At 40.4% G+C, this 24,581-nt stretch overlaps 1 protein-coding gene across 1 annotated transcript in view; it reads left to right on the top strand.

Moving 5' to 3' along the window:
- The first annotated feature begins 12,532 nt into the window (after nt 1-12,532).
- LOC142491019 (zona pellucida-like domain-containing protein 1) overlaps nt 12,533-24,581 on the top strand; it is a 154,920-nt gene continuing 142,871 nt past the window's right edge. Inside the window, exons 1-3 of the mRNA XM_075593358.1 lie at nt 12,533-12,614; nt 21,170-21,287; nt 21,937-22,157. Of these exons, the coding sequence (XP_075449473.1) occupies nt 12,612-12,614; nt 21,170-21,287; nt 21,937-22,157 (342 nt within the window). The 5' untranslated portion in view covers nt 12,533-12,611. The remainder of the gene's footprint in view (nt 12,615-21,169; nt 21,288-21,936; nt 22,158-24,581) is intronic.

The raw sequence follows: 24,581 nt of genomic DNA, 5'->3' as shown, positions 1-24,581 counted from the left end.
TTGTTTTCACAACACTTTCATCAATTTTGAATAATTAAAAATTAACAATGTCATTACTTCAAAATACATGGCAAAATTATTTTGTGTCATTGTTTTATATTTATTATGTGCTTCAAAATTTACACTATTACCCACCCCTTCATACACATATAAATTAACATTATATGATAACATATGAACATTATATTAGTAATACTTCATTTGTTACATACAAACATTCTTGCTATGTACCATACAGGTAATGTTTTTCACACTTAAAGTATCACCTATGCAAATATTTAAATTAATTTAATAATGTTAGATAAGAATGTAACAGATACTTAAACGTTCATATACTTGAGTATTAAAAAAATTAATTTCTATACTCCACAGTGTGCCTGGCATCCCTGCTCGGATCCAATGTTCCACCAACTGCATCCCAGGTCACCTCACATATGGCATCTCCTGCATCACAAGAGTCATTACCATTAATTGAGGTGAGCCCATCAATTAATACTAAAATATAATAGTCTAGCACCTTCTATGCCACAGGTACACTTTCATATGACCTTGTGACAGTTGCATATGTGACTGAAATAGAGCGACTTTCTACTTAAATACAAATACACATGTGTTGTAGCAGCAACATATAAATAGTGTTGTTGATGTCTTAAATCAACATAATTAATGATTACATCACAAAAATATTAGATATTTATATGCATGTCACATGAAGTAGTTTCTGTTTCCATGTGGCATAAATTAGTGATGCACAATTGTCCATCATCCATTGACTTCAGAATGTTATTTCGGTCAAATAGAAGTTATTATTGCACATTTAATCAGCAGGCATTGGAACAACTAACAGTGATGGTTATTTAATCTATGGCAATAAATTAATTTTGCTATAATATATTTTTTTGACAGATATAACGAGTCCTGGATGAATATCCGGATTAATGGATTCTCCGTGCTTATCGTTAATGGATAGTCCTGTGATAAGCCATCACCAACCTGCTCGTGTGAATACTGATCCTGCCCACCAGGAGCACTTGGATTCAATTGAAAGAGCAGAAGAACGTTTAATGCAAAGCCAGGTTATTACGTCATGAGCAAAAAATAAAATAAATAAATAATGCGCAATAGAGTGCTTTGCACTTAAACCAGGAATGAACCAGTGAAAGTGATGTGCTAGTGATTAGGTGAACAAATCACTCATAAACATCTGCAGGAGGATAGTCTGATCACGTGAATCTCTCTCTTAGAAGACACATGGAGAGTACATAGCATAATACAGTTTAATGCACAAACAAATGGATTCAAATTGGGGTAAGGCACACTCACATTCTCCCAAAAGCTAAATCGCAATGAGTGCTTTAAAGGGCACACTCTCGCCGCTCTGAGACTTCCGAACAGCTCTGGAACAGGAAAGGTGATGGTGTAACTGTGTATGGGCGTGTTCCACAAAATATACATAACAGTGAGTTGCTAATAATTTCTGCTCTTGTCCATTTTTTTATTGTTTACATTAAAGTCACCTAATTGTGAAAAATTGAATGTTGTTAAAAATAAATATGTAGTATGTGCATACCAATTATTTTTTTACACAATACTGTCACATTCACATTATCATATTATTTTATACATATACCAGAGTATAGTTCTTTTTACACCACTGTTGTAAGCTGAGTTCACATCTAAACACAGAACTATTATATTGTTGACACAAATATCACATACATTACACATTGCAACAAACAACATTTTGTAATTTTGGGCAAATGTTAAGCATTCACCCCTCATGCAACTTAATTAATATGTTTTCAAATGTTTATAAAGAAGTTGTTTGAGTTTAACATACCATAGGAACATGGGCACATAGACATAAGATGTGTTCAGCCATCGCTATCCTAGGATGATGAAAACATTTAAATAATGTTTAAAGGAATCACAAATGATAGTATATTAGAATCTTCAGACATACATTGTTGCTTACTTGAGAAATAGGTGGCTATCACATTACGACGTGTCTCCACCTGTGGGCTTTCTGCTCCAGCTCCCCTGCATCATAGCCAGGAGGGTCCTCCTCTAAACCCTCGGTATGTTGCCTGGAAGATTGTGCCATAGTGCACTATTGTACAAAATGCAACAACATATCACTATGTGAGAAACCATCTTCGGCTTGTACTGTAGGGCACAACCAGATTTATCAAGACATCTGAACCGACTTTTCACCAGTCCAAATGTCCGGTCAATAACCGATCAAGTGGATATATGTGCCACATTATATCTCTCCTCTGCAGGGGTTGCAGGGTTAGACAGTGGGTTAGGAGCCACGGTTGTACCTTATATCCAGAGTCACCTAGAATACATTTATGTAAAATATTATTCTAAATTATTCTAATTGTATTCTTTCAACACATACAGACGAGACCACGACAATTCTAAAGCTAGCCTTAAAATTGCCCGGTTACATTCTGGGTATGTGCTGGGTGTAACCTGGCTAGTTTAAGGCAAGTTTAAGGCATTTCTGCATTGACTAATGACCCATAGGATTAACACAGCAGGGGTCCCTGGCAGTCCCATTCAGTTTGAATGGGGCTGCCAGGGACCCCCGCTGTTAATCTGATTGGCCATTAATCAATGCAGAAATGCTGGGTCTAGATTAAAGCAAGTTTAAGGCATGTATCCAGCATGTACCTGGGTGTACCTGGGTCTTTTTGGTGATTGCCACTGGTTTGTGTTAGAATAGTCGCAGTCTCTGCTGTATGCTGTGTGAATGCCCTGAAAAAAGCAAAATGTTCCAAAAATATTATGTTTTATCAGATGTGAGGTGATTAAGCATATATGATTTGATCATACAACATGCAGATGTGTTAACACATAACAACAATAATGATATTATCCTAAATATAGATACATACTGTAGACTGAGTTAAGTGACATGCTATCATATGATATATTGAAGATTGAAATATGCGCAATTTTCTGAGTGACACAACACATGTATTTAATAACAAATGTCTGTATATACAGATGTAGCGGCCATTATTTTAAGGCATCACGGCACCATTTCGTGTGCGCTGCTGTACTCCACACAGCATGAACGTGGCCAATCGCCCCAGCCACGCACGTTTACCGAGGTTGCTTTGTTTGAATTTTATGGCTTGTGTGCAATTATATGCAATGAAATGAATGAATTGTAAAATGTACAGTACTGTGCTACTGTGCTACTCTTTCAATTTCAGGTGTTTGAAAGCCAGAACACTAAAATGCCATTTTATGCACTCGCCTGCACTCGCGTTTTAAGGCGGTACGGTTGGAAGTAATCCCGCGCTATCACATAGGTATTCAGAAGTATAATGTCACTACCACCGCATTTTTTGCCACAGATCACTAACGCATTATTGCAAGCTACATACATATGTTCTGACCCAGTCCCTAAGGGGACCGGACGGTATCTAAACAGTGGCCCCTTGACGGCCCCATTCCTATATTTATAGGTAGCTATATCCATAGCAATAGATCCCGAACCTCTATTAGGGATCTCCATACGATTCATCAACTTTGCTCACCTGAGTTAAGTTACCAATGACAGTCACGTACTGTTTGACATACATTTTATTTTAACCCCCCTTTTTTTATTTATTGGTATAAATAAAGTATTTTAACACATTCACTATACATTCAGCTGTGATTGAGTGCTTGCACACTAGGTTTCCTTTTCTCTGTGATACTATCTTGTCCCTACCTAGTAAGCACCTCACATTGGTTACTCAGCTGTGCGGGTGTTCCTTGTACTAATAACCATGCTGAAAATAACCTGTTTCAAAAGCATTGTACAGGAATCGTGGATAGAGGAATCGTGGCTGGAACCCGGGATGTTGCTACCACATTAAAAATTTTCATGTTGGTATCGCATACGACCTGCACATTCATGGAGTGAAAGTGTTTCCAATTACGGAACATATGCTCATCTAAAGTCGGCGGGGTCAAAGCAACGTGTGCAATTGATTGCTCCCATCACACGTTAGCCTGGCTATGGTGTAAAAGCCATTCCTGAGTTCCAGCCACTCTGTCTGCTCACTAGGAAAATGTATATGATTCCTAGCGCGTCTACTCAGGGCACATAGAAACTGGCTAAGGGCCCGCGAGAATGACGACTGCTAGACCCCACCTACTACACCCACAGTTGTGTGAAAAGACGCAGAAGCAAAAAAATGTAATGAGCACAGCATTTAAACAAGGCCAGGGATTGTATGACCTCTGCCTGTTGTTGAATCTAATTCATCTCTTAACTCTGCGTAAAGAGCTGATTGTTGCTGAACAATCGTTATCGGATAACAATTTCTTCCTCACTAACCCCTCCAAATAAGTACGTTCCCGATACAAACGTAGCTGTAGCACGACCTGTCTCCTCTCCGCCTCTCCTATCCTCTCCTTGTCTCTCCACCCTATCCTATCCTCTCTCCTCTTTCTTCTCGTCTCTCCTCTGTCTCTCCTCCCAAGCCACTTTTCTTCTTCTAATCATAAAATGTCTCAGCTCAATCCCTTCATCCGCCATGTCTACCTCCAAGTAATTTGTGATTTAGATTAGTTTAAGTACCTACTGTATGTAATGAAGACACGTGACTTGAAATAATTAAATATATTAATTAACCTAAATTTAAAAAAAATAACATACAGTAGCGACATTGCTTATTGAAGCAAAAGCCGCCGGCTCCATGCGGCTGGGAAGCGGGTAGCCGCGGCGCGTGGCGGCGCACTGTGACGTCACAGTAACATGCGCGCCCGGCTTCCCCGTCTTCCCCGGCTTCCCCTGGCTTCCCCGACACCCCTGGAGATCAAATGAAGGTAAGCGGGGGTGCGGGGAAGCAGAGGGGCAGAGCAGGAGCCGGGTACGGGGTCGGGAAGGGATTTAAATTGCTCGCGAAGTGGAGGGGGGGTGCGTGGGGGAAACGCGGCGGCGCGCGGTTGTTACTGGCGGCAGCTGGGGTAGATCTCGGCGTGCCGTCGTGATTTAGTGCAATAAACAATGTCGGTGCTGTACATGTGTGTTACCAAACAATTCATATGTGTTCATAGCATGGCCTAGAAATTATAAAATGCGTTTAATCGAATGACATGATCTCCCACGTAGCCAACAAATACATTTTAGTGGCATTTATCGGTTGAGGATAATTTATACATATTGTATGCAACATGTTCACATTTCACTAAACACAATCATAAACATACTCAACCAACATTTAATAAATCATTACTCATAATCGGAAGTTATATGAGTTTGTGCTGCAAATAATACACATTAATGTTATTTATCACAGGAATACAAACATGTTTCAACAATTACATAATAAATGTGTTATTACATATGTTTGCCACGGTTGAAATGATTTTTGGGTATGTAACCAGTGACACTATATGACAACACTCTCAATATACTTATATACATATGTTAAAGATGAACATAAATGAGACTTGTAAACAAACATTTGGGATTATAAACACATTTCATATGTGCATGAATACAATATGCACAATGAAAAGGGATGAGCTTCATTTCATATCGATCAGTTATCCTTTAATAGTTCGCTTGCTCGGGTTAGGTCATTATTGTATTGCACAGCCTTGTTGGAAATGTATTCCATCAATATAATATGACTGGGCAGTTAATATATACAATTGGTGCAGTGGTACTGAGAGGACGGAGATCAAGAACACGAGCCAATCATAAGAGGAACATGCTGACACTTAGCTAATACTTTAAATATATATATATATATATATATATATATATATATAAAACATTTATAGATAAACATTATGGCATGGTTATATCTTTTATTTAAACATTATTTCACATAACACACAAATGACTTGTCAATATTTACTACAATGTATGATATTGTTGGAAGTGTACCTTTAAGACATACAGATCTGAATATCCATTGAGCCTGCTGAACGTTAAACTTTATGTACCCCTTATATAATCCTAACATGAACAAGCCATATATATTTACACATTGTAAACATAAGCATTGACACAATAAAGTTATGAAGGTTAACTCTTACATTTATAAAACACAATTTTTTGGTGGTAACAAACGAGAGCACAAATATAAATAAATATGTGTCAGCTCCAATGAGTCCATGCTTAAAACATATCTAAAATCAATTTTTAAAATGTCTAAGTCCCGTCTCTGCACTTCTCGCCAGCTTCTCACCTCCTTCTTGCCAACTTTTTTTGGCAGGACCATTTAGTGTGAAAATCTCAATTCTAGAGTTGCGATCAGCCGTGAGAAGTTGATCGGGGCTCCTAGAATACCACGAGTTTGAGAAAGTGGCGAGAAGAGGCTTCTCGCCGCACATTTGGCAATTTTTTTTCTCGCCAAAAAAAAATGCAGAGTTGAGATTCTCGCCAACTTCTCGCTGCTTACTGAATCATTATACTGTATGCTTTTTTGGCCAGAAGCTGGCGAAAACGTACTTATCAGAGATTTCTGCACAGGCCCCTTAGTGTCATTAGCAAAGATAGAGACTTTGCTTTCTATGGCAACATCAAGGTCACTTGTAGCGTGGTGGTAGAAACCGCTTAACCTCCGTATATCGGTGGTACAGTATGTGCACTAGAGAAATAATACACAAATACAGTGTGACAGAGTCACTGACTCAGTAGGCTGTGACAGTGAATGGAGAGATGCTGCAGCCAGATCACTGAGTGTTAATCTCCTCAGACAGAGAAAGCACAGCTGAAGACTGATTAAACAGGGGCTGAACTATCAGTGAAACAAGTGCTTTAAAAAGCAGGAAGTTGCTCACACAAGGTGAGCTTGTTTTTCCACAGGAAGGTGGAGAGAACTCTCCCGGCTGGGAAGCCGTTGCTGTTGATTTGGTTCCCACAGTTCTGTGAGGAGCTAGGCTGCTGGGACCAGCTGGGACCCCAACCCAAGATAAAGATACAGATTGCTGCGAAGAGCTTGTTTTTCCACAGGAAGGTGGAGAGAACTCTCCCGGCTGGGAAGCTGTTGCTGTTGATTTGGTCCCCCAGTCCTGCAAGGAGCTAGGCTGCTGGGACCAGCTGGGACCCCAACCCAGGATAAAGATACAGATACAGATTGCTGCGAAGAGCTTGTTTTTCCACAGGAAGGTGGAGAGAACTCTCCCGGCTTGGAAGCCGTAGAAGCTGCTGCTGCTCTGGTCCCCAGTCCTGCGAGGAGCTTTGCTGCTGGGACCAGCTGGGACCCCAACCCAGGATAAAGATAAACATTGCTGCGAGGCTGGATACAGCCTGCTCCCCGGAACCGTGTTCCTGTTTGCTGTTTGGAGCTGCAACAGATAAGACTTTATTATTACACTTATTGATTATACTTTGTGTTGCATATGTTTTGGGCATGACAAGATTAGCTGGCTGTCTTGTTAGAAAGGGCTCAAGAAGTGAGTTAGTTTCCCTAAAGGGAACAGGCTTTAATTTTCAAGAAAGTAGTTTCTTAAAGGGACAGTGCACCTGTACTTTATTTTGGTTGTGGCTAATAAACCACTATAGTTGAACGTTTTCCACCGTGTCTAGCATCTTACTGACCCCGCCGCGAGGCTGTCCTGCCACAACAGATAATCCAAGCCTTACCCCTTAGAGGAGGGGAAAAGGCAAAGAAATGAAGCCCCTTTAACATGCACTCGCTTGCCACAAAAGGGAACTATTTTATATCGTAATGGACTGTGTAAATACAGAAGCAAAGATTAAAAATATTTAATTATATACATTTTAATCTTTGCTTCTGTATTTACACAGTTCATTACTATATAAATTGGTTTACTTTTGTGGCAAGCGAGTGCATGTTAAAGGGGCTTCTCTTCTTTGCCTTTTCCTTGGATTGGCTTGGATTATCTGTATTTGTCAACCTCAAGGTCATTAATAAACAAGTTAAAAACAGGAGTCTCAGTACTGACACCTGATGTACTCCACTTAAAACTTTAGCCCAACGTGAAAAGGATCCATTTATGATAACTCTCTTTTGTCTATCCTTCAACCAGTTTTTAATCAGATGCAAACATTTTTACTGAGTCCAATTTCCTTAATTTTGTACACTAACCTCTTGTGTAGGAGTTTGTCAAAATCCTTTGGCAAGTCTAAGAAGTCCACATCAACTGCATTACCTTGGTTTAAAAATACCTACCTACCTCCTCAAAGAAACTAATAAGGTTAGTTTGGCATGACCTATCCTTCATAAATCCATGTTGTTACTAATAATTTTGTTATCCATTAGGTATTCCTGAATATTATCCCGTACTAAACCTTCAAGTGGCTTCCCCACTATTGATGTCAGGCTTAGAGGTCTTTTATTCCCTGGTTGTGAACTAACTCTCTTTTTAAATATAGGTATCACTTCTGCTTTACGCCAATCTTGTGTTACAGCCTGTGGAAATGAAGTCTTTGTATAATAAATATAATGGTTTGGCTATTACTGAACTTAACTCCTTAAGAACATTTGGATGCATGCCATCTGGGCCAGGTGTATTATTTACTTTCATTTTATCAAGCAAGCTGCCATCCACTTCTTGCTCAGTTAACCAATTGTTTCTTAATATAGAGGTTGTTGCTTCCTCTTGTGGCAATATTTTTGCAATTGATTTCTCCCTGGTAATTACAGAGGCAAAGAATGTGTTTAATACCACTGCTTGTTCCTTATCTGCAAGAATTTGCCTGCCATCTCACACTGAAAGAGTTGATCTTACTTCCTATTGCAATCCTTTTTGTTTTTTCATTTTCAATTGTTGCTAATTTGATTGTCCTTTTGCAACTTTTGTTAAATTCATTATAATTCTGATATGATGCCTCCAACCCTTCTGACTTTAATAATATAAATGCCTGCCTCTTCCTTTCCATTTCCTCCCCTACCTGTTTATTTAGCCACATTGGTTTAGACTTGTTTCTTTTATATTTATTACCCAAGGGTATATACTGATGTGTGCTTTTCTAACAGTGTTTTACAGACTGCCCAATTATCTTCCACAATTTTTTCCTGCAAATACATCATCCCAATGTATTTCCTTTAGATTAGTCCACAGTTTATTAAAATCTCCCTTTCTAAAGTTTCTTGAAACCAAGAAATCTGTTTTTTGAAAATGTACTGTATTTCAAATGAGACCATGTATTGATCACTGTTTCCTAATTTTCTCGGATGTTAATATTTGTTATTACTTCTACTGTACATTGCTTGATATAGCTCAACCCCGTTATAACGAAAATCCGCTTATAATGAGGTCTGAGCGTGGCTCCCGAGATTTGAAAACCTTAATTTTGCAACGCGAGGACTTACCGGCATCTAGATTTCTCTCCTCTTTGCTGTCAGCTCTTTCCTCACTTCATAGGGCTGTGTCCATGTGCTCTCCTCTCTGCAGCGGTCAGCTGCGCGGCATCACATTATAGAACACACATATAATTTATAAATTACAAAAAATGTAAATAATAATTTATAAATTATACAATATTCTACAATATAATAATAATAAAATAATCATTTATAATTTTTTTTTTAAATCATTTATAAATAATACAATATCATAAAGGAATCAAACCAAGGACTTTCATATGCTAGCTCAATTCTGTACCTCTACACCACAGGGACTGTGTGGTGTCATAGACTTTAGAAACAAACTTAACATTTACATAGTGCACTGTGCACTGTGGCAATGTGCTGTAGAGGATAAATATATTTATAGGATCAATTTTGTCACACAAAGCCTGTTGTGTAGAGGGAAAGCATTGCTACCAGTATATGGAAAGTCCTGAGTTCAATCCCTGCATGTGTATTATATAAAATGTATTAATTAATTAGTTAATTAATTAGTGTTCAATTCCCACATGGTGTATGTGTATGTTAGCAATAAAGCATTGTTTAAAACATGTGTGTTGAGTCATGTGACTCTCCTCTGTGACACCACGCACGTGGATACAGCCCTATGAAGTCAGTAGAGAGCTGACAGCAAAGAGGAGAGAGATCTCGATGCCGGTAAGTCCTTGCGCCAAAATTTTAACGTGTTCCCGGTTATAACGCGGTCTCATTCTGTGGACCTCAAGGACCATGTTATAACAGGGTTCAGCTCTATTATGAAATCCAAGAATGCCCCTGCCCTGGTTGGTTCCTCAATAATTTGGGTTATGTAATTGTCTTTTAGCACACCCAAAAACCTGTTTTCTTTAGTTGTATTGCTAATCTCATTGCCCCAGTCTATGTCTGGATAATTAAAATCACCCATTATGCAAATATGACCTAGTTTTTCTGCCTTCTGCATTTGCAAACGTATTTTAGCTTCCTCAATCTCACATATATTTGGTGGTTTAAACATTTTCTTTTGTATTTTTACAGACACTGCTCATTTTTATCCAAAAGGTCTCTACATTGTAATCATTCCCTTCATAAACATCTTCCCTTATAATAGGTTTTAGATCAGGTTTAACATATAAACATACTCCACCACCTCTTCTATTTGCTCGATCCCTCCGAAAAAAGATATAGCCCTCTAAATTAATTGTCCAGTCATGAGTTTCATCCCACCATTTTTCAGTAATGCCTATTATATCATACTGCTTCCTTGTAGCTATTAATTAAAATTCCTCCAGTTTATCTTTCGGGCGTCTTGCTTTAGAGCTGTTATATACAGGATGCGGCCGTGCGGCCGCGCGTTCCTATGCGAATGCGCGTGCACGTGCCGCATGCTTTTCATGTATATAGTGCCGGGAGCTGCAGGTAATGTATATATGTGTGTATATGGAGTGTAAGTGTAAGTGTAAGTGGAGTGTAAGTAAGATTTTTTTAAATGAAAAAAAAGTTTAATATTTTTTTTTTTACTTCTGCAGTTATTTACCCCCCCCCCCACACACACATCCATACAAACACACATCCACGCATACATGCATACATACATACACACACATACACACCAATACATAGATTTGAGCGAAGGCAGCGGCGCGAACAGATGAATTTCTTCATCTTTGCCGCTGTCTGTCGGCTCCCCTCTCCCTGCCGTGCACGCACGTGGCACATCTATAGAAAGGCTGACTAACGTCAGCCAACTAAAAATCCGCTCACGCGCACGGCGTAGCGTGCGCCCGCCACTATAAAATGGGCCTTAGAAAGCATGTATTTAAGTTTTTTCCAGTTGGTACTATTGTTATTTTATCTGCTGCTGCATTTCTACTTCTATTGGATTAAGGCTTTATAAGTTTTGTAGTGTTATCTATATTTAATATGGGCGCCTCCCTGCTTTTCAAACTCCAACTTCCCCCCACTTTAAAGTACCTTCATGACCCTTTGCTATTTCCCCATTCCTATCTATTCAGTCTAGTTCATTAACTTTCTTGTCCCTTCTCTTTCCTAGTTTAAAATCTCCTCCAACCTTTTTAACATCCACCCATAGCAAAGAAGATCCCTCTTCGTTGTAAAGTAGTTGATCCTAGTTCTCTTTTAAATTAAAAATAACAAGGCACACATACACACAGCTCCTCATCTCTATTGTTAAAGGACAAAAAATAACAAAGTAAAAATTATATTTTGATTACCAGCACTTGTATTCAATAGTCATAAAGATTATGTAAAATATTTTCAAATATGCAGTTTTCTACAAAATACTATATTATCTAGTAAAATTATATTGCTCCCTAATGAAGGATTTCAGCTTTTCTTATTATGGTCTACTAAAAGTTTACATGCTGCTTAGAATCCAAATACATGTTAGGAATGTTTACATTTTGCTCTGGATTAGTATAGAATATTTCATTTTTGTATCACTGTATAAAGCAAATATTTAACATGATGTAAACATTTTACACAATTGAGTAAGTACTTAAGCAATGATAATGTAACAATAAACGAGGTCAATGTTAGTAGGTTTGATTGTGGTACCATCAAAATTGAGGGCATTTAAAAATAGATTTACCTAGGACATTTTACATACAGTACAAGATTTATTAACACTGAATCATCACCCTAAAAGAGAAAATAAATACATACAGATTTTCATTTAACATAATCCTCAAAAAACAAGAATTGAGTTATGTAAATAAATAAAAAAAAATAATAATAATTATACTAATATATATATATATATATATATATATATATATATATATATATATATATATACGTATTTTATTTTCGTGCTATTGTCTTCCAAAACACGTCATCGAACAAAAAGAAAAAAAAGAACATGATACTTCTCCCATCCTGTCTGTTTTTATCTTCTGATGCTGGGAGTTCTTCATTTGATTCATTCTTTGGGAACTCCCTGTCTATCATGTTACAAAGTCAGGGACTTTCTGTACAGTTTGCAATTATGAAAGAAATTCACATTATTGTTCCTTTAGTGAAGTCTATTATTTTGTTATCCTAACAACTTCTCTCATATTTCTATTTTTTCCCTCAGTTTAAAAACTATTACATCAATTCTTACTTTATAATACAATAGGTATTAGTTGTCAGATATTTGGTATGAAGTAACCAATGATGCAAGCATAGAGAATATGCTGTATATATATAAATATAAACAGAAGACAACGCATACAGTAGTTGAATGTGCTCTAAAATCTGATCAGAAGACAGGAGAGTGCTAATTTTTTATCTTCAAATATGGTAAGTCTATTGTAATTTGTATCCAGTAAAAATTATAAATGGCTTCATACATTAATGAAGATTGCAGTGATAGTTATATTAAATATGTTAAACTTCTATATAAAAAGGCAACCCCATTGGCTCATATATATTTATTTTTGTGATTTAATTGCATATTTTTTTAAAAAATGTATACAGAACATAAAATCAATCAAAATCATACTTATTTATTGATTTAATTTATACATTTATTGAACAGAGTTATGATGACAATACATGGTTACATTAAATGAACAAAGGTTATACATTATGTTTACAGACATATGAAATGTGACATGGACAGTTAGAGATAATATATGGGCGCAGGTAGTAACAGTTACAGACAATATTAAAATGCGAGAGCTGAAGTCTTGAAAGAACTTAAACTGGAGAAGGTTTTGATTGTCTCTGGTAGGATTTTCCAGTCATGAGGCGCACTGATTAGTTAAAGCATTTGTATATGTATGTATATATATATACTTATTTGTTGTATTAATGTATATATTTATTTGTGTTGTTTATTTTCAAAATCAAACCCTCCATGTTCACTTACCTTCAAAAACATACAACATTTAAATTGTAATGTATCTTTTTTTTACAATGATAATATATATATATATATATGTTTTGAATTATTTTTATATATAAAAATAATTATACAGCTAAACCCCGTTATAACGCGGGTCTCGGGGTCCACCCCGAGACCACCGCGTTACTAACGGGGTCGCGAGAAAAAAAAATGGCCGCCGCGCTTTAGCGCATATTCATCCCGCGGGACAGGAGATGGGAGCGGGCATGTCCCTCCGCTCCCCGCTTCCCCCTGTCACCGCGGGACAGGCCGCGGGGCAGGAGATGGGAGCGGGGATGTCTCTCCTGTCCCCGCTTCCCCCTGTCACCTCGGGACAGGCCGCGGGGCAGGAGATGGGAGCGGGGATGTCTCTCCTGTCCCCGCTTCCCCCTGTCACCTCGGGACAGGCCGCGGGGCAGGAGATGGGAGCGGGGATGTCCCTCCTGTCCCCGCTTCCCCCTGTCACCTCGGGACAGGCCGCGGGGCAGGAGATGGGAGCGGGGATGTCTCTCCTGTCCCCGCTTCCCCCTGTCACCTCGGGACAGGCCGCGGGGCAGGAGATGGGAGCGGGGATGTCTCTCCTGTCCCCGCTTCCCCCTGTCACCTCGGGACAGGCCGCGGGGCAGGAGATGGGAGCGGGGATGTCTCTCCTGTCCCCGCTTCCCCCTGTCACCTCGGGACAGGCCGCGGGGCAGGAGATGGGAGCGGGGATGTCTCTCCTGTCCCCGCTTCCCCCTGTCACCTCGGGACAGGCCGCGGGGCAGGAGATGGGAGTGGGGATGTCCCTCAGGTCGCCGCTTACCTCAGAACCATGCTGCCTGCATGGAGGTTGTAGCGGGGGGTTTCTTCTCCCCACCGCTGTCCCCGGTGCTCCCGCTGCCTGCGCGGGAGGAGGGGGGGGAGCGGGTGTGGTGCTGGTCGCGGCCCGTCTGTGTAGAGTGAGAGAGTGTGTGTGTATGTATATATGGGAGAGAAAGTGTGTGTGTGTATATGGGTGTGTGAGTGTGGGTAAGTGTCTGAGTGTGTGTGTAAGTGTGTGTAAGTGTGTGTGAGTGTGTGTGAGTGTCTGTGAGTGTGTAAGTGTGTGTGAGTGTGTGTGAGTGTCTGTGAGTGTCTGTGAGTGTCTAAGTGTGTGTGAGTGTCTGTGAGTGTCTGTGAGTGTGTAAGTGTGTGTGAGTGTGTGTGAGTGTGTGTCTGTGAGTGTCTAAGTGTGTGTAAGTGTGTGTAAGTGTGTGTGAGTGTGTGTGAGTGTCTAAGTGTGTGTAAGTGTGTGTGTGTGTGTGTGTGTGTGTGTGAGTGTGTGTGAGTGTCTGTAAGTGTGCGTAAGTGTGCGTGAGTGTGCGTAAGTGTGTGTGAGTGTGCGTGAGTGTGGTCAGTGTGTGTGCAGTGTGTCAGTGTGAGCAATGAGCAGTGTGTGTGCAGTGTGCAGTGTGTGTGCAGTGTGGCAGTGAGCAATGAGCAGTGTGTGTGCAGTGAGTGTGTGCAGTGTGTCAGTGTGAGCAATGAGCAGTGTGTGTGCAGTGTGCAGTGTGTGTGCAGTGTGGCAGTGTGAGCAATGAGCAGTGTGTGTGCAGTGAGTGTGTGCAGTGTGCAAAAAAAAAAATGTAAAAAATTTTTTTTAAAAAAATTTTTTTTTTTTTTTTTTTTTTTTTAAAAAACGGGAGCCACGGGAAAACCGCGTTATAACCGAATCGCGGTATAACGAGGCGCGTTATAACGGGGTTTAGCTGTATATATATATATATATATTGAATTATTTATATATATAAAAATAATTTTATATATATATATATATATATATATATATATTATCATTGTAAAAAAATGATACATTACAATTTAAATGTTGTATGTTTTTGAAGGTTAAGTGAACATGGAGGGTGAACATGATTTTGAAAATAAACAACACAAATAAATATATACATTAATACAACAAATAAGTGAGAGGGTGATTAATCATGTTATGTTAAACAGTCATAGTATATTGAGTAATATGGGTATGGTATTAAATTATAAATGCATATCTATGATGGAAGTATGGGAATAGAACAATATGAGCAAGTAGGGGAATATAACAAAATATATATGGTGTAATATGGTAATACAAGACAGATCTTATTTGCTGCAAGCAGATCACATATTAGTAATTTGCAGTTTAAAAATTACAATATGAGGAAACATTTAGTGAGCACCATTAATTTTAATAAAGTTGCACAAAACTTAATCATTAAATACCCCAAACCGATGCTAAATGTATAATCTAAAAAGATATGTAGAAAGAGCAAGAGATGTTAAAATGGTTGCATTTAGTAAGTTATAACTAATATATTGCACAGCAACATACTTACATCTAAAAAAGGTATTCAATGAAAATAGCCTCAAGTAAAAAAAAGTAAATTGCATCACAAGTGATAATATTTTGCTTTGAGAAAAAAAGACAACTAAACACCTTGTACAATGTTTGCATCAAATGACCACTACATGGAGTATCAATTTAAATAATTGATTATTGTCCCATGAAAATATTCAAAATTACCATTACTTTCATTTCCTTAAACAGCAATAGTATGCAATGTGAAGGGATTCCAGGGTTCAAGGTGCACACATTCTTAAAATGTATTAAAATTGTTTCTTTAAAATATCAAAGGAGAAAGTACATATATGTGTGCATTTATTAAACATCCAATTACTTTACTAATAATATAAAACCGTAGTTAATCTTACATTTTTCAACAAAATAAACGAAAAATATAGCTTATTTAATTGTCAACATAGAACAGAAACAGGAACAATAACAGAATGTAGAAACATAAATACAATATGTAAGCTTCTATGTAAAACAAAGAGCTAAATGTAAGAGAAACAAAGAAATATCTATCACAATCTATCCCTTCATACAGGGTACTACACCTATTATTACACAGTATATGCTCCAATGTGTCTAAGAGGTTCTATTCCATCACTTGAATGTGTGGTAAAGTGTCTTACGGACCACTTAATAAGTGTGACACAATGTATCTGAATAGACAATAAAATGTCTTTTAGCGTCAGAAATTGTCTAATCTAATAGCACCATTTAGTAAATATGGTCCATTATCTTTTATGCTTTTATTTGCAATGTAATTTTCCCATTTATATTTTATTTCAAAAAGACACATTGGTTGAATTCCCAAATGTTTGGATATTTTTTTTTTATTGTCCTACTGTAGCTTATTACAGTAATGCATTTTTTTTTCAAAATTAAACGTAAAACAGAAATATTTTGTTGAATTTTAGCACAAGTTAATATAAGAGACTCGTCCTGTCACAAAAGTTCATAAAGGCTTAGTGTGCCTACTGCAAGGTTTACTTACACCCCCACCTCCATCTAAGATGACACAGTTCTTTGGAAGTAAAAATTGGTCACAGCTTTATTGTGAAAATAAACAGTCAGCCTCGCTAGTCATTTGTCGTCAGCCCTATTCTCAGTATTTTCCGGCGGGAGCCCTTCTCCAAACCGCCCTATTCTACCATCTGGTGGGAGCCATCTCCAAACCGCCGCCCTGTCATCCGCTCACCCTAGGTCCCCCTTTTCACGGCCACCTGGGCCTACCCGCATAGGATAAAGCCCAGCTTCCTAAGATTGGTGCCAGGGTTACAGCACCCGACCGCCTGCATCGGTGCCTCCGGCCCACACAAATCTTTTCGGGGGACCACTATCCATTTCGGGTATTCACAGTGTCCCTACAATGACTTGCCTGACAGTTCCTCTGAACCTGTGATGATGGATCTGATAACAGATTCATAAGATATGATTAGATATAACACAACACAACATTACATTCTCAATGGGATGGCTGGGTGGGAAAAACAAAATAAATGGTGAGCAAGCGCGGGTTTTAAATACCCCGCACGAGTCATCCCCCCACCTCCCTCTGTTTGCATGTGCACAAATCTGAAAACCATCATGGTGAGGGGAAGAGGGGGAAGGAGGAGGAGAGTCAGCCACAGCTCCCACTTTCTGGATACACAACAGCCCTTTGTGAGCGACAAACCAATTTTTTGGGACCTCTTCATTTCTTAAAGGCTTAGTGTGCCTACCGTGAGGTTTACTTACACCCCCATCTACAAACTCAGATGGCACAGTTTTGTGATAGTAAAAATTGGTCATAGCTTTATTGTGAAAATAAACTGTTAGCCAGTCGCTAGTCATTTGTCGTCATCCCTATTCTCTGTATCTTCTGGCGGGAGCCCTTCTCCAAAACACCCTATTCTACCGTCTGGCAGGAGACATCTCCAAACCGCCCGGTGGGAGCCATCTCCAAACTGCCACCCTGTTATCTGCTCACCCTAGGTCCCCCTTTTCATGGCCGCCAGGGACTACCTGCATAGGATAGAGCCCAGCTTCCTAAGATTGGTGCCAGTCTCCACCACCCGGAGGCCCCATTAAGGTCACTTACTGGGGACTCACCCCACACATCAAGCTGTGACCCTAAAGCCTGACTGCTGTAAATGACCTATGTATGTATGTATGTATATATGTCTTTATTTATATATCGCCATTAGTGTACATAACGCTTCACATTAGTACTACACGTGTACTACACTTGACAATCATATAAATAACAAATAATACAAATAACAGCCAGATTTCCCGCGCTGTGCCTTCTTTTCCCACTGTAAAAGACAGAAAGCACGTTAGAACTCTGTGATTATTTAATTACAGCAAGTATATAGATTTAACAGCACTCTAATAGTGTAATGAAGATAAACAATGACTGTGGTGCATGGGAACCTGGAGGCGACCGGCAGAGTTCCTAGTGCTGCTGCCAAAGACATTTCTGGATTTGGGTGCACGTAATACTCCTGAACATCTACTTTAAGTGATGACCTCACCATTAACTTAACTGACTTTGTTGTTACACCATTATGGGCTTTTGTAGCTCACAGCAGCTTATACTTTGATATTTGGCTCTTCTAAGATGGAGTTTCTAAGCACTATCTGTGTGTTTTTATTATCAGTTCTGCTGCTAGTCATTAGGCCTGATATTGCATTATTGTCCTTTCTGCCATAGGTACACCTTTTGACTTATCTTATAGCCCTCAGCCTCATTGGGCTTTACTCAAATTAGCACTGTTGCTAGTAATTAGGCTGGATATTGCATTGTTATCCTTGTTCATATGTATACTAATTTCACCCTCTTTGCCATTGCATTTTTTTATTTGTTGGGATACACTGTCCTTATAGGACATAAGGGAAGAACCCTTGATCGCTGTGATCTTAGGGAACGGGCCAGAAGAAAGGGGCATTATGCCCCGAAACTTTGCCCCCCTTATCTTTGTTTTGTTCCCTCCCCCCTTTCTTTTCCCTTTTCTTTTCTTCCTCCATTTCCTTCCATTTCCTTACCGTTTGTTCTCCCATTCCACTTTGTGCACATTAATTCTATATTTGTACTATATCTGTAAACTGACTTTTTGCTATTTACACTACAGTTCGCTACATGACCTGGTATTTTGTGGCTACATTCTAGTAAAAATCGCTTTTTTGACATTTCGACTTTCTTTCATTATTCCGTTTGAGTGCTGGGTACCCTCCCTGTGTGTTATACAGTATATTATTTAATTACTCACCACTGCCGCCATGCGTTGTTATATGTTTTCCACGTGCGGCGGGCTAGCGATTGCTGCACCAAATCCATCAATCCCTCTGCCCTAACTGATACAAATAATTTGGGCAGGTAAAACCTTTTTCCTGCGCATCTGGGGCTGCCCGCCTAAAGGCAGGCCAGTTGAAGAGAGATGATGCATCTGTGGTTAAATTAAGCTTCCCTGCTTTTCTTTAAAGTTTATATCCCCCTGAAGGACCTGCCAGCACAATAACCTTATCACTGGTGGTGACGTTGCCGATAGGCCATTCAATGCCTCTACCACCCCCAAATTGTCTGACCAGAATATTATATGCTTGTTTGCCAATTCCTTTGCCCATAACTCCCTTGCTATTATAATGGGGAACAACTCCAGGAAAGGCATGTTCTTAGTTAGCCCCATCTCCACCCAGTCAGTTGGCTATGGACCTGCACACCACTCCCCTCTAAAGTATGCCCCAAACCTGTGCCCCCTGAAGCGTCAGTGAATAACTTCCGGGCTTTGCTGATCTCGCTGTCCTTGACCTATAGTCTTCTACCATTAAATTGCCTGAGAAAAATCCCCCATACCTTCAGGTCTGCCCTAAGCTCCTTAGTGATTTAGATACGGTGTTTGGGCTTCTTTGCCCCAAGAGTGGTCCTTTCTAACCTGCGGCTAAATATCCTTTATCTCTCCGTGTTTTTCTGGGGCGTGTGTGTACAGGGAGCTAGTCGTGACCGCGAACTAATCTTCCCTGCTGCGGGAGGAAATTAGACCATTGTCCTTGCACGCACACTCTGCATTTTTTGGCCTTCACCTTCCTACTCCGTTTTGTAGACTTTTTCAATGCTTCTACCTGCTTCTTTATGTGCTTTACACCTGGAGTCTCGTCGCTGTCTGCGCCACTGCTTGCGTCTGAATTAGTGCTTGCACTCTCACTATCGTTGCTATCTGACCCTTGGGACTCACAGTCCGACCCTGTCATAACCGACCCCACATCACTAACATCATCATCACTTTCAAACACAGCATTATCATGCTCACCTGATCCTGCAGCTTGGACACCTGGGTGACCGGTCCTGGATCTTTTGTTCACTGAACAGCTCTTACTACTGCTCCCCAGATCGGTGATGCTTCCCTGCACCCCTGGTACTGGCCTATCCGCCAGGGGGCCACCCGGGACAATGGGGTTGACCGGGTGACACCCCGTGGCCAGTGACAGTGGGCTGCTGTGGGTGGATCCAGGGCTGGCGCAGATGCGTAAGGTGCAGGGTGGGTGCATAAGGGGCAGTTGCATAGGGGGCGGGTGTGGAAGGCACAGGGATGGGTGCGTAAGGCATAGGGGCATAAGGTACAGGGGCGATAGGCACGGGGATGTAAGGCAGGGGAACTGCGGTGATGGGGGGAACTCTGCTGCAGCTGTGGAGGGGATCGGTGCCAGCGTGGGGAGGCTCAGTTCAGCCATGGGTTGGGGGGATCATGGCATCTAGTTGGGCTATCTGGGCATCCAGGGGTAGAGGGGGTACCTGGGCATCTGGGGGGGGGGTACCTGAGCATCCATAGGGGGTTTACCTGGACATCCAGGAGGGGTATTTGGGCATCAAGGGGGGCTGGTATCTGGGCAGCCAGGGGGGTTGGTATCCGGGCAGCAAGGGGGGTTGATATCCGGGCAGTCAGGGGGTTGGTATCTGGGCAGCCAGGGGGAGGTTGTATCTGGACAGCCAGGGGGGGGTGGTCTCAGAGAGGCTGTGGGGGACATATGGAGGCTGTGGGGAGAGGGGTCTGGGGGAGGCTTGGGAAGTAGGGTCTCAGGGAGGCTGTTGGGGCGGGGGTTCACAGGGAGGCTGTGGGAGGTTTGTCTCAGAGAGGCTCTGGGGGGATATGTGGAGCGCTGAGGAAGGGGATCAGTGCAGCTGAAGTTCTCTCTTGTTGGCAGGTCTCTGCGCTGTCCGGTGGTAAGCAGAGAATGGTTGGGCTGCGGAGGGGGGGGGCAATCCATGCTGCCACTGGGACACAGAAATCCACGTAACCTGCAGGGAAAGAAAAAACAAAATCAATGGTGAGCTTTTGCCATCACAGGTTATAAATACCCCCGCACGAACCCCCCCACCCCCATTGGCACGCACGCAAATCTGAAAACCAATGTGGTGAGGGGAAGAAGGGGAAGGGGTGGAGAGCCAGCCACAGCTCCCAGCCTCTGGATGCACAGCAGCCCATATGTGGGCGATGGTCCCATTTTTGTGGTTCCTCTGCCTTTCTAAACCAACCACAGAAGCTAATGAGCCTACAATAATGTAAGCCCCATAAGATAAACCTTTTCTGTAATGTACAAAGCTGCAACTACTAATTATTATTCTCTTTCAAGGCCATCACATCAAAAAGAGGAATAAAGCAATATTTATTTTATATTGCAACTTTTTATTTTATTCATGGACATCAATGCCTTGACGCAAATGCCTGCAATGGAACACTGAGAGCCCCAGGTATGGTAATACACAACAGATCTTTTTTTGCTGCAAGCAGATCATATATTAGGACTCTGCAGTGTAAATGATACAGTAAGAGGAAACAGTTATCAAGCAGCATTCATTTTAACAAATTTGCACAAAACCAAAGCTGCAGCATTTTAATCTGTGCAACTATGCTGGTAACAATGAAATTACTACAAAATTATGGCACTGTGGCCATCCTGTTTCACTATAAAATGAAGATCAAAACAAAAAAACAAGAATAATTATGGTTCGTAAAAAGTATCTTATGACATGACACAGCTTAGTGAATATGAGTATATGTATTATACAAAATGAGGCAAGGCCTCACCATTCAAGTATCCTACTGTAAGAGGAGGGAGGGGGTTTCAGAGGAAAGGAAGAAGGAAAGCCAGGATCTAGTCAGATAGAATGGTTGAAGAGGAGCACATAGAGTGACGTGGTTGATAGATGATGGCCACCTGCGGAGAGGGGGGGGAGGTCAGACAGGGTGTCTACACATTTTAGTACAAATAAGCAGGCATTGTTTATAAACAATTATTGAAATGATGCAAAAGGCAACAACAATATACATATGTTCCTTAGCATGAATTAACTTGTCTTTGTTAAACACATACTTATTTATTCCCATTTCTATTGGCAGCATATACAGACATATTGGTGACATGTGGAACACAGGACATCGAGCTTTCTATTTACCTTTGCCCAGTGTACTTTGCTGGCTACAATGAAACAAACCTTTATATGAACGATATTTTCTCTAACCCTGCTTGCCAGGGAAAAATCGATACATCAGGCAGCGTACCATTCCTGAAATATACCTTTTCAATCAATGACAGTTCGACTTGTGGAAGTTCATTTCAGGTAAGACTCAATTTAAACTGATAAAATGCAAGTATAACATTTTTAGTGATAAATTCTTAAGGCATTTAGACCATGGAAATACCCGTTATCCTCAATCACTTGCATAGCCCTATTAGTGGTACAGTTAGTATATTTTGTTATTGTTATTACTTTTACTAATGTTTTAAAGATGTTAAAACATCTTTGAAACCTGTTTTAGCCAGAGAATAAATAAAACCTGTTTTTTCCAGAGAAACAACTTCCTCATGAAATGCATTTAAAGAAGCTGTTCCTCTGAAGACTAAAGTGAACCAAGGACAGTTAAATGTTTAATAGGTTAAATGTTGCTGGTTAACACATTGACATTTCCATGATAAACAAATGCTTTTGGGATTTTGGACAATCTTTTTGTAATGCCTTTTGGGCAAAAGTCATCAAAGCCAAACGTAAAATGTTATGTTAGAACTGTTCATTGTTCGCAAATTAATGTTAATGTCATCATTTGTCACACAGATAAACATAAGTAGCTATTATGCTTGAATCAAGCATTCAATGAGAAATGAAAAACATAAATTTTATACAAAAGTAACAGGGTTACTTTAAGAAGCACGTCTGTCCTCTCTTGTCCTCTATACATTGGATCAGATATCTAAGACCCCATTGATTTCTTTAAAACCATTTTTTAAGCCCCTCTTTGAGGGTCTGGGACATTGCTTCATCTTCAAATGATATTTTTTTACATTTCCTTCCCCGTTGACTCAGATTTTCTATAATCCATTCTCCCCCACCCACTGCTTCCTGCATTCCAGTGCTGTAAAGTGTCAGGAGGCTGGATTATCTAAATTAAGGCACTTTTTCCATCAGGGACGTCTTTGCAACTGAGACTTTATCTGATCAGAGAGATTTGCCTTGGAGATTTCTAAATCTCTAAATAATCCTTCTAATTTGACTAAAACTAAATGACATGTTCAGGGGAATATTTGGGTAAGGTTTGCGGCTCGTGCATTGAAAGTAATTTGGCTAAATGTAAAAAAAAACTCCACTGCCACTACTAGCACTGAGCATAGCTTTAAGATTGCATTCCAGTGGCATCTGACTCCTGATAAACAACACAAAATATACCCTAATGTACTACTCAAGGGGCATACATTCACACACATGGTGGTATTGCCCCGAGGTCCAGGATTTTGGATATCAATTAGGGACCAGATTCATACTATCTTTGGTGTTTGCTTACCCTGGGATCCCTGGTTCATCTTTTTTGGGCTTCCACCCAGGCTTTTCTAGTTTCATAACGACACTTCGGTTGGGTCCATGCTGAGCGCGTACTCGCGACTGTGCGTATGACGTCACCTGTGTTTTAGCTGCAGCGATTTGTGGCCTGGGTATACGCAATGAGGAGGCGTGTCAGGGGCGTGTCTGTGATGTCACAGAGCTGGTTCAGTCATTGGGCAAACCGCTCATGTGACCCGGCCATCGTGTGAGAAAACAGTTAAATTTGTCTCCTCATATTTTGCGCGCTTTTGAGCTCCGATGTGCGCACATGGTAGCGCGCTCAAAAGACAGCCTCATAGAGGCACATATAACTGATCACGCGCCCCGTGCGCACAGTCGTGTGGTATTGCAGACCTTAGATGCTGCCGGTGTGTGTTGGCCACTCCCTGGGAAAGACCTGACCCTCCTTCCCTCAGGGTTTTGCACTTTTTGGGAGGTGTTGGTTTTGTAAAAGGTCACAGTTTGAGTTACGTACCTGGATTTTTTATATATCTGGCTCCCCTGGTTCTGTAGCCAGAACAATACCATGGCAGCGCTTTTCATCCTGGATCTCATTACAAAAAGTGAGTGTCCTCTGTATTGCGCAGGCCTCCCCTCCATTTGGCATTACTGTTTGGCAGCAAATGTGTGACATTTGGAAATGTGGTATTCTGATACAGGCTCTCACATCTTAGTCTCACTTAAGGGTGCCTGAGTTCTTTCTAATGAACCACATTATTTGCATACATTTTCATTTAAAGGATGTGCAACAGATTCCCTGTATTTCTCCCATGTTTCCCTAAGACTCCATTCTAGCTGTTAGTAAAATGCAATGTTTCAAAATGTATATTTAGCATCAGTGTATGTTCTGATTGTTAGCACTTTCCGGATTTAACATACAGTACATTGGTTTGAAATATTTATTTGTAACATATATTTGATTGGATTTTCAGGTAGAAAAGACATTATAGATGTAACACCTTTACCCCACCTTCTGTGAGATTTGGTAGCTACCTGTATGTTTCCTAATGCTGTACATACATGTGATGCAACAGGAGGGCTCTAGGTTGCACTGCGATGGTGTGGGGAGAATCAGGACAGGCTTTCAGGGTGCTTATTCTCGGTTGGCAGCTCTTCCCGTCTGCGAGGATCCTGTGTCTGCAGGATGGTCTATGGTGGCTGACACTTCTC

The sequence above is a fragment of the Ascaphus truei genome, chromosome 3 (assembly GCF_040206685.1).
Source record: "Ascaphus truei isolate aAscTru1 chromosome 3, aAscTru1.hap1, whole genome shotgun sequence".
Lineage (NCBI taxonomy): Eukaryota > Metazoa > Chordata > Amphibia > Anura > Ascaphidae > Ascaphus > Ascaphus truei.
Note: the sequence above shows the minus strand (reverse complement) of the source record. Positions and strands in the feature narration are given on the sequence as shown.